General features: G+C 37.8%; 1 protein-coding gene across 1 annotated transcript; it reads right to left on the bottom strand.

Annotated features, from left to right (window-relative positions):
* Window positions 1-4,373: 4,373 nt before the first annotated feature.
* Window positions 4,374-12,043, bottom strand: LOC121417187 (60S ribosomal protein L32-like). The gene is made up of 4 exons (XM_041610789.1): window positions 11,968-12,043; window positions 8,516-8,640; window positions 5,659-5,811; window positions 4,374-4,752 (listed from the first exon to the last, which is right to left on the bottom strand). The coding sequence occupies exons 2-4, from the start codon at window positions 8,612-8,614 to the stop codon at window positions 4,594-4,596; spliced, it is 411 nt and encodes a 136-aa protein (XP_041466723.1). The 5' UTR covers window positions 8,615-8,640; window positions 11,968-12,043; the 3' UTR covers window positions 4,374-4,593.

The raw sequence follows: 12,043 nt of genomic DNA, 5'->3' as shown, positions 1-12,043 counted from the left end.
TATCGATCGATACTGTTGAGTATGGGAATTTCAGTCAAAGAGCCCTATTTCATGAATGGGTATCTATGCAGATAGATCACTCAGTTGGTATGTGGAAAGCACTGGTGTAAACTCTTAAATTAATCCCATTTCTTCTTGGGGGGTAATTGGCAAAATTACAAGTAGATAGATGGCAAGCTCAAGGCAGTTCATCACTCAGATCACCCCGGCCCACTCAGGTATTATGATGGTTTAGGTATTGACAAGATTTTCACATTTGACCCATTCAATTTGGTGGATTCACAATACGGTGCGCTATCTATCGTTTGTTGCAGACAGGCCGAAATTTGCAATGCCTTATGGGAAAAAGTTGACATATGATGTGAACATGCGTGCTGGCCGATGCGGTTCGACCGGTTTGCATGACATTATGCCGTTTTACCAGGGTCCAGGATGCGGGATAGAAATTTGTAAAAATAAAGAAAAATATTTATTTGCGACATAAGACCATTTTCGGTGAATTCTTCCTCCGCTTTTGCCATATGGTTTTGATTTTTGAAGCATCACAGTCACATATCACTGTGCGCTGCCTGCCCCTGCATGTGATGTTGGCCTATCCGCTGAAACCGATAAATAGTGCACCGTATTGTAAATCCACCGAATTGTTTGATTATTGACAATAGGATGTTTGGCCCATCCCTTTGTTAAACAGGGGGGGGGGGGTTCACACAGCCAATTGTTAGTTGCATTTGATTTATGATTGACTAAGAACATGTTCCTGTGCACAGCAAAATACCAAACATGTCCTTGTGCTATATTGGATGCCTCAAATTTGATTGGGTGTTTTCTTTTTCCATCATCCAAGATACATGTTCCTCTATTTGTGAAGAAAACCAATGATTAGTGACAAACTTCTTATTTTTAATTTATTTTTTTGTTGGAAAGGGGGGGGTGGGTTACCGACACCTCATTTAAAGGAGAATGAAACCATTGGAACAAGATAGCTTGTGTGAAAACAGAAAAATCAAAGAAACAGATCAACGAAAGTTTGAGAAAAATCGGACAAATAATGAGAAAGTTATGAGCATTTGAATATTGCAATCACTAAATGCTATGGAGATAGCAAATTGGCAATGCGACAAAGATGTGTGATGTCACTTGTGAACAACTCTCCCTTTACTTTAGTATATATTTCACTAGAATTGCCTCTTTTATCACATCTATCCATAAATAATGTGTTCTGTTTACATGAGGGCATGTAATACATAGCTTTTAAGAATACATCATAGATAAAGAGTTTGTATCATCATAAGAAAAAGCAAAAAGAGACATTTTGAGGGTATTTTATAGTCCACCAAAGGGAAAGTTGTTCATCAGTGACATCACACATCCTTGTCGCATTGCCAATGTGAGGATCACCATAGCATTAGTGATTGCAGTATTCAAATGCTCATAACTTTCTATTTGTCTGATTTTTCTCAAACTTTCTTCATTCTTTTTCTTTGATTTTTCTGTTTCTACACAAGCCTATTTGTTCCAAAGGTTTCATTCCCCTTTAAAGATAAGGTCTTTATTCAATGGTCTTTAGGAATGCTTTGTAAAATAAATGAATGTACATGTAGAAATGTGATTTATGATATTGTTTTGGTAATGTTTATCTTGGTGTAACCTGGATAATAAAATAAGTTAAAAACCTGTTAAACACAAGAACAGTTTTGTACTTTACAGGTTTCTTATTCTCCAAAATTGTATGCGAGTTTGATTTGTGAGGTGGAGATACCTGTTGTATCTGTGGATATGCATTTAAAGTGAAATTTTGAGAGGGGAAAGGGGGGATAAACAGAGAGATAGAGAGAAGGGGTGAGGGATAAACAGAGATAGAGAGAAGGGGTGAGGGGTGGGAATAAACAGAGAAAGAGAGAAGGGGATAAACAGAGAGAGGGGGGAGGGATAAGCAAAGAGAGGGAGAAGGGGGGATAAACAGAGAAGGGGAGGGGACAAACTGAGAGATAGAGAAAGGGGGGGGGGGATAAACAGAGAGAAGGGGGGGGGGGATAAACAGAGAGAAGGGGGGGGGGGAGGGGGAATAAACAGGGAGAGAAGGGGGGGGGGGTAGAGAAAAAGGGAGGGGTATAAGCTGAGAGAAGGGGGAGGGGGTGGAGGAAAAAGGGAAGGGTGAAAAGTTACAATTTGATTGGGGGATACTTTGACGAATTCAGATCGAGTGTTGTTTTGTCTTATGGCGGGCCATGACTGGGGGGGGGGGGGGGGGGGCTTCCAGAATGCGTAACATAAAGAAATGTACATGTGCCCACCTACCTCCTAGTCTAGTGGTAACCCCCCCCAACTATGGGGGGGTGCTCTGAAGTGGATTGGTCTATACACGATGGGTGCGAAGCAATCAAGTCGTACTATATATATTTTTAGTGGAATCTGATTTCTATCTGGGAATAGGAAATTTATTTTGGCCTGATCTGAAGACTGCAAAAATTGAGATTAAATAGGGATGAGAGGTTTTGCGAGGGTTCAGGAAAAATATTCATGTGTTACACTGTCTAGAACCCTCACAAACATCTTGTCCTGCATTTAAACTCGGCTGATTTTTATTTGGAACAAAACAAATTTGCAGATATTCTAAATTTTTTTAATTACTTTTTTAAATATGAATTGCAAATATAAAGCTCTGGATAATGAAATAATACAATTAACGTATTTTCGCAATCACTACGCAGACACTTTCTACAACACAACAGTTCTTTTAAAAATGACAATGGGCAGCTGAGAGTTATTGTCAAAATTTGGTGGACCAGGACAGCAAAAGTTCGAAAAAAAATTGTTAGTCATTTGTCCAGGATGACACTAATATATCGATTCACCGATTTTTTTATAAAGGCTATTTTGTCATTAAAGAGCTTTTGACAAAAAATCTGCATAGTGACTGCAAAATGCCCGGTGACGTCTCATAAAAAATCTGGAAATGCTTCCTAACCTCCAAAATATCCCAAAAATGGCATCCATGGTGTTTCATAAAGCTGTTCGAAAGATAAGAGCGACTTTACGAACGACTGGTAATACCTTCTTCCGCGCCAAGTTAGCACCAACGAACATTTAATGGTGAATATCATGTACCACAAGAAAGGATCGCCAGTCATTCTTAAAGTCGCTCTCAACTTACGAACAGCTTTGTGAAACGGGCCCCAGACCTTGCGGTGGACACAACATTTGCCCCTGCAACAATTGCTCCGGTCTCAATGTATCAGAGGAAATAGGATTAGAGTTGGGATTGTAAGTTTTCGGTTCAGAATAATAATACATAAGATTTATATAGCGCACTTTCCACCTTGATTAGATGCTCAAGGCGCTTCAGAGCAGAACAACAAAAACTATTTACATGTACATGTCATACATGTCTGAACAATAAGTCAATGTCTATCAAAAAATACTTTTATACAGGTTAGTTTTCAGGTTGCCCTTGAAGGTGGTCGCTGAAGTCTGGGTTTTTCAAACTGTGTGGGAGAGAATTCCACAGGCTAGGAATGTAAAAACTAGGATTAGGGTATAGTTTTGGAGGGTAGATTTGTTGTTTCACTTAATGTGCAGATTTTCTGTCAGAGCAATTGTCGCCAGAGCAAATGTCATGGAACTGATCTTGTCTCTTAAATTGCGATTTGAGGCTGAATTAGCCTCCCCCCTACTCAACTTTTTAGGAGTCAAAATAGCCCATTCTTATTTTCAGTATTAAACAGATATTGTTTTTCATAATTTGTTTTCAGTAATTTGATTATTAAAGAGAAGTTTTATTTAGTGGTTATCTACTGTGAAAAAATTGTCACTTTTTATTGGGCCACAAATTCAAACAACCCTTCATGTTGTGTATTGTTAAAAGAAAAGTTCACAAGGAAAAGTTGACTTGAATGGCTTGTCTTAAAATGTATCTTTGAGATAACTATGAAGAGGAAGAATTGGCCTAAAATTTTGTTTGAGTAGAAAAAGGGAGAAACTGAAATGTTTTTAGAGGAAAGATGCCTGTTTGCTATTTGGTAACTTAATCATTGCAATATGAATGTATTGATTAGTGAAATTGTGTTGTAATTCAAGTGGGCCTAAAATACAAGACTACACTCTACAGAATGTTGCATTATGGGTAAGGAATTTGACCAGATTCAAGTAGATGAGGACTTGAGGTGGGACTTTTAAGGCTGACGGGTCATTAGCCCATTACCATCCCCTTTAGAAGAAATTTTCAGAATTAAGCTTGATTTATTTTTTACTTCTTTTCATTAAAATCAATTTTTCTTGGGGCAATCTTGAACTTCACAAATACAGGCCATTACGAAAGCAAACTCAATGAGATAACCACACTCTTACAAAACAAATAACACAAACACTTCATGTACTTTGTGTATGTGGCTCTTCCTTTGTTGGGTTTATTGTGTGTTTCATTCAAAGCATGAAAAGAAACAGTTGTTGCAACATCAGTATACCTCTGCCAACCAGAATATTCCCTGTTACTTTGAGATGTCCTGTGATTATGTTTCAGGTACAAGTAGTTGATTATTCAAATTGATATCCCATAATAGTCTATGTATATGAAATGTCCTACAGGTCACATGATCATTCGTTCTCCTCGCTGCGGAGCCTGGCGTTGCCGTTGGTAACCTTGATGGCGAGCTGCTGGGCTCGCTCCACGATTAACTTGCGCTTGCGAGAGGAGACACCGTGGGCGATCTCGGCGGCAAATTTCCTGTTGCTCATCATCAGAACTTCAAGTTCCTGATTAAGAGAAAAAAAGTTATTGTTAAAGAATGACACTTGTATTTTATGGGGGGGGGGGGGGGGGGGGGGAGAAAGGTGATTTACTGATGTCCAAGAAAAGGCACTATGCTAGGTTCACTTTGAATGTCTCATATCATAATAAAGTCAGCATCTTCACCACTCTTGCAGAGTGGATATGAGCATTTCAAGTAAGACGGGCGTTAGCTTTCATGGAGAATTGAGAATTATTTGCCGACCCCTATTCATACAATACTAAAGAGAATTTGAAATGCCTGTAACAGAGACATCTTTGGGTGAGAGCAAACTTGGTGTACCACCAAGAAATTCGACCAAGCCAACTTAGCTTAGGGCAACTGTCAGGCCTTTAATAAATTACAAAATCATCACTGCGCAGAGAATAAAGTCAAAATATAATGTGAAATGTACATTCATTACACATTCTTGTGCATTCTTCCAAGACCGTGGTGGGATTCGAACACACAACCCTCTGTTCAAAAGGAGAGAGTCAGAACCACTACACCACAGCTGTTCCACATTGATCTTCATCTACAACCAATCAATGGATATCATGTTCATCCAGTCAAAGAAATCAATAGTATGATTAATTGCTCAGCATAATGTGACAACCCCAGGGCCCCGTCTTACAAAAAGTTACGATCGATCCGATCAATCGTAAAGCTATGGAAATCCATCAGTGTCATAATTTCTGCTATAGGATATTCATAAAATGTCCTTTGTAAACAAAGGAGAACACACCAAATTGTCAAGAAATCAATGAATCTATGGATATACATTCATATCTAGAAATTTAGGTGTTGACGTTGCTGGCCGTCCATAGTTGCGATTGATCGGATCAATCTCAACTCTTTGTAAGACGGAGCACTGAAGAAGGTACATACATACCTTAACATTGTGGACGAGGAACTTGCGGAAGCCAGAGGGGAGCATGTGGCGTGTCTTCTTGGCGCTTCCATAACCAACGTTGGGCATACGAAGCTGACCCTTGAAGCGCCTCCTCACACGGTTATCAATACCCTTTGGACGACGCCAGCTTGGCTATACAGGAAGCACAGACAGATATGTAATAAATAATCAGAATATTTCCAAACAAATTGGTAATTGAGGGTAGGGTGAGAGGAGGTAGTCTGGGGATTGGAACTAATTAAACTTTGATCAACAAGTAGGTATTCGATTGCTGATGTGGTTTACGGTCTCCTGAAGACGGACAGTCACCTGTCCGAAACGTCGAGTCTCTCTACTACTCATCATCTCCACTCGCCAACTGAAGCCAGCATCTCATCAGCTCTACTACTCAAGCTGTCTCACTCAACATTCCTTCTGGTTTACAGTCCTTTTCAGGACTATTTTCAAGAAAGAATACTCTACTGTCAAATCTCCACTTTCTCGCCTATCCACTTCTTCTCTTCTTCTATCCACTGTTTCTACATGGTGTACTGTAAACCACATCAGCAATTGTACATGCCACCATGCAAACCTTCAAACAACATCTGAAGTAGATATTCACATTTGAAAAGACTAGTGTTTGGAATTTGCTGTTTTAATATGAGGGCCTTCAGTACACAAGATATTGTACTAGGCGGTTCCATGACAATTGCTCCACTCTAAATTCCACACACTAATCCAGAGATGCCAACCTAATCAAGAACATATATTTTAGTATTGTAAAGGCTGAAAAATAATTTTTTTTGTAAGAAAATCAGTATTTTCACAGAAAAACCATAAGAGAGCACATAAACTGAAAATTTAGAAATCGGTAGTTTGCATGAAACCACCAGTATTCTTCCTCATTTTTCATAATTACTGAAAATTACCAACTTTAATCCTGGCTTTAACACTACCTATCCTATCCTAACCCTAAATCTTGAAACCCTATTGCAACCCTAACCATACATTGGAGCAATTGTCACAGGAAATAATGTTGTATCACCTTGTAGGCTGTGTATTCACATAACTTGAGTGAAGGGTTTGCACTTTCTGGGTTCCCAGCTTTTCCAAGAAAACAAAATTCCCTGATGAAGTAAACAAATTCCCAGATAATTACTTAAACCCATTCCCAGTTTCGCGTGTTTTGTAAAAAGTTGTTGCAGAGAAAATTTTGTCCTGCAGTCAAAGAGGCTACACTAAAACAACCATCATTACGAGTCATTCAATGGATATTGTTATGATATGCAACAAAATATAACAGAGTCTGACTATCATGCTTTTGGCTTTTAGGCAAATCAATTCCCTGATTTTCCCCTCATTTTAGGCATTTCCCCCTGATTTTTAGGTATTTCTTTATTGAATTCCCTGATTTTTACCGACTGGAAAAAAGTAGAATAATTTTCCTTGATTTCCTGATGGGCTGGGAACCCTGACTTTGCATAGCAGACTTGGAAGGGGGGGGGGGCAGGGAATGGTGTTAGTTCTAGGAGGACTTCCACTATTTTTCAAGAAAAATTCAACAAAAAAAAAGGTTTTTCGCAATCATCTCAAAGTTAAATTCATAGCCCATTATCACAGGTAGACATGACTACCTTTTTATTGATTGGCTGTTGAGCCTTGTTTCTACAGCAGTTAACAAGAATGGATCATAAAAATGTTTTCTTGATACAGGCATCTGAACATGTGTACAAAATCAAAATGTTGTCAGATCTTAAATCCAGTAACTCATTGCCTGGGTCAGTGGTAGTTATAATCTGACTGGGTTTTCTCTAGCACCGACTACAAGCCCAGGGAGTACAAGGAACTCCTCGGGTCTGCTCAATTTGGTGCACAATCCTTGTAGAGTAATGAACAGTGCCAGCCGCACAAACACGTTGTTAGCCTAACATAGTGCTAACATTAAGTCCAGTCACATCTCATGGATTGTGAAGTCAAAACATTTATTTCAATGTGTACAAGGCATTGTAGTAACACTAGGCATCACCGCCACATTAAGGTTGTAACTGAACCTCTCTAAGTGCATTGTTAGCGCTAACGTTTCCGTGCTGTCAGTACAGGAGGATTAAAAAACAAAAACAGAAATGAAATAGGTCAAAAAAAACGTTGCCCCAAATCTCCAAAATAACTCCTCCAAATGGCATAAGAATCAATTGTTAAATCTTTCAATGCAACGTGTAATTTTAAATGAGCAGAAATAGGGAATTGGCCCCAATCCATAGAATATGAATTTGATTCTTTCCCTGCTTACGATTATTTCAATGTGTATATCATAATTTTATTTTTAATACTAATTTATCATTTTTTTTATTGATGGGGGGGGGGTGTGGATGGAAGAAATATCAGATTATGAATTGCTATAAATTTCTTTACTTTTTTGGGGGGGGGGTTGTAGGGAGGATGTTAATGTAAGAGGCGATCTCAGTATATATTTCCTTTTATCCATTGATTTATAGTTGAAGTTTTAAGGGGGGGGGGGGGTAGGTAGCGTATGGTTTTTGATAAAAGAGGCTCGGTCGGTCGGTCAATCAATCAATCAATCATTCACTTATTTATTTGTTGGGGGTAGGGGTGAGCTAGACAAGGGAGGCAATCTCAATAAATGAATAATTTCTTACATTCACTCAATATGAATAAGTGATTTATCTATTTATTTATCATTATTAACTTTATTGGGGGCTAGGGAGGAACTGGATAAGGCTATCTCAGTACATAAATATTTTCTTTTATTCATTCATTTTTCATTTGTGTCTGGATAAAAAATGAAATCTGAATTAAAAACAATTGCAATGAAAGGGTGAAAACATTGAACTCTTACATGGACTCTCAGGTAGCGATCGCACTGATGACGTTTAAAATGCTTCAGTTTCTTCTTGACGATGGTCGGCTTGATAAGGGGCCTCACTGATGGAGCCATGCTGATTCTGGTCGCTTATTCACCGTCTACATACCAAAAGACAAATTGAATTTATTATCGATCTTATTCTTTAATTTTTCTGATTTCACACAAGCTGAAACCTGTTTGAAGCATGTCATTTTCCCCATTACTGGATTTTAAAAATAAACATCTGGACTTTCCCCTTGTGAGTGACAAGTGCCTAACTCACGGTTTTGTGGCAATAGAATGTGCAGGCTTGCGATAATAAAGTAGTTAGAAGTTAAAATGGTAAAATTTACTCAGGCCAAGGCCTTACATGCATTCTAAGAAATGACCTCAATAACCCTCTTTATACCTTGAATGTTTTAGTGTCTTTTCATTCCCACCACCACCCCCCTCCATTTGTACTGTTATATAACATGTGACCTAGGTATCAGCAGCTGTTTACAAACAATATCAAATTCAACTAATGCCACATTTTTTTAACAAAGTTCTCTTTAATGCAACCTGTATCAAACATCTTGATATATCATGTAGTCAGATCTTAAATCCAGTAACTCATTGCCTGGGCCAGTGGTAGTTATAATCTGACTGGGTTTTCTCTTGCACCGACTACAAGCCCAGGGAGTACAAAGAACTCCTCGGGTCTGCTCAATTTGGTGCACAATCCTCGTAGTGAAATAATACAATTAGAATTGGAAACATTTACAAGAACATTTTATAGTGGAGGTAAAATGCAATGCACATAATATTAACTTTGTCCTAAAAGATAGCCCCCCCCCCAAAAAAAGAAAGAACAAGAGCATAAAAGATGTCTTTGGGTTCGATACTGTGTCATGATGCAAGTAGTATGAAAGTACCCCGTTAAGATGAAGAAGAAGTCTTTGTCCAGGATTCAATTGAATATCACCGACTCGGCTGCTGATGCGATCCCTTACTCTTAAAAATAATGAGACCACCATTCTTATGCCAAGGTGCCATTTATTTCATTCAGGTACCTCTTCTCTTTTTATTTGGGTAATTTACCACCCTAGGCTTTGGAGTGACATTAAAGGGGAAGTTCACCCTAAAGAAAACTTCTTGTAAAAATAGCAGAAAAAATAGTTAAAAAATATTGGTGAAGGTTTGAGGAAAATCCGTTAAAGAGTAAGAGTTATTATAGTTCAAAGTTTTGGATTTGTGACATCATAAACGAGCAGCTGCCCCATGTGTTATGTAATATAAAATGCATGAATTTCAAATTTTGTATGGTTCCTGATGACTTAATTTCGTTTTCTATTCATGATCGGGTGTGAAGTTATTTGTAATTAGTTATTTGTCTATTGATATACAAAAGGTACAGTGAAAACCATTTTCAATTTTCTGAGAAAATGACACTTCATTGATTTTTTTTACCATTCGCTATGTAGGAATGCTGCTCGCATATGACGTTACAAATCAAATAATTGAAATTCTAAATCTAATTACTTTTTAATTATTTGAATTTTTCTCAAACCTTCGGCAATATTTTTTAATTATTTCTTCTGCTATTTTTACAATAAACTTTTTGCCGAATTTCAATCTTGTCCGCTCCATCGATCAAATCGTCGACGGCTGGCTAGTTCTCAAGGTACCCGGCGCGGCACCCCGGCCGTACGCGAGGTTTACCGTGATAGAGAGCCGTCCACGATCGACATCGCATCGATAGAACTTGATGACCAAGGGTCACGATATGAACGAGCATTGATACTTGAAAGTGCCATATCGAACGCGCAATTAAAACAAAAAATGAAATTAGTTAGCAAAAACACATTTACAAAGATCTACTCAGAATTATATAAGCAAACAAAAACTTAGAACTTACTCATGATCATGATATATTTGGCATTATCGTGATATTGGGAACCACCGTTCACTTCATACAGCAGCGCTTTATTCAGTCACACGCACGGTTCCCTATTTCCACCTCCATTCACTTTGTACACAAGTGCGCGTGTGCAAATCTACGAGTGGTTCCCAAAACCACGATTTGGCCTTGTCTTGAGGACGCAATGATGATGATTTTTTTAGAGATGTCATATACTTCTTCATCATTGACGTCTTGACACTCTCTCCATAGTGTCTTCAGCGAAGGACCAAAACAAAGATGGATTCCCCCAAAAATCCATCTTTTTAAACCGAACTCACAAGGATTTTGTTAATTTTATTAATTCTTACACCTTCCTACGCCTAATGCGTAGGAAGGTTTTAAATATTACTTTAAAAAATGTAAAAAAATGAAGATTTCTTACCTAACTGATGCCGCGTAGACCCCTCGTTCCACATGTAAACAACGGAAATACAATAGCGCCGACCCTTGAATAAATAATTCATATTAATATATATAAATTATTTTTGATCACGAAATAAATTTTAATATTTGTTAAATAAGATTTTTTATCTCTAAATTGTTCGTTAAGACGGCATTGCTTTCCGGAAGTATGTCATACATAAGCGGTTCAAGGGTCGACGCTATTGTATTTCCGTTGTTTACATGTGGAACGAGGGGTCTACGCGGCATCAGTTAGGTAAGAAATCTTCATTTTTTTACATTTTTTAAAGTAGGCCTAATATTTAAAACCTTCCTACGCATTAGGCGTAGGAAGGTGTAGGCCTAAGAATTAATAAAATTAACAAAATCTAGTGAGTTCGGTTTAAAAAGATGGATTTTTTGGGGGAATCCATCTTTTTTTTGGTCCTTCGCTGAAGACACTATGTCTATGGTATGGTCTTATAATTATGGAGAGAGTGTCAAGACGTCAATGATGAAGTATATGAGTTATGACATCTCTAAAAAAATCACCATCATTGCGTCCTCAACAAGACTGGATTTGGCCTCATCTTTTAAGAAAAAATCACACCAATTCTTTTTTTACATCACTAAAATCAAGAATATTTTTACCCGTCCGGAATTATGATGTAATTTGTCGCGCACGAAAATAATTGTTTTTCGCGGAGGGGAATGCGGCAAGTGCGGTGCAAAGAAAACGATTGGAAAATATCAAATAGTTTCATCATATTCATAATTTTCAGAATATTTGGAATAGCATGTGATAATTTTTCTTGATTGTATTTCCTCTAGTTGTCATTATTAAAGCACTGAAATAAAGGTGTCCGGCAATAGGATACACTGCCATACCTGACATACACAAAATGCAATGGGTGGGCCAAAGGGAATTTCATACAAAACGAACACCGCAGGCTCCAAGAAAATTGGATAAAATCAATAGATTTTATGAAGTTTGTTATCGAATCGCTATATTTATAACACTTTTATATTATGAGCAATCTATTCATTTTAATTAAAAACACTGATGATAGACATGAATAATAAATTTGCCCAGATTTTAAGAATTATCTATACTCTCACGTACATAGAAAGAGCGACGTTTGTAAAAGAAAGATCGTCGAAGAGGGCGCAAGAAATATTTTGCAATCGTGCTCGATCGA

The sequence above is a fragment of the Lytechinus variegatus genome, chromosome 6 (genome assembly GCF_018143015.1).
Source record: "Lytechinus variegatus isolate NC3 chromosome 6, Lvar_3.0, whole genome shotgun sequence".
Classification (NCBI taxonomy): Eukaryota; Metazoa; Echinodermata; class Echinoidea; order Temnopleuroida; family Toxopneustidae; genus Lytechinus; species Lytechinus variegatus.
This window is presented reverse-complemented; position numbering and strand designations above follow the sequence as displayed.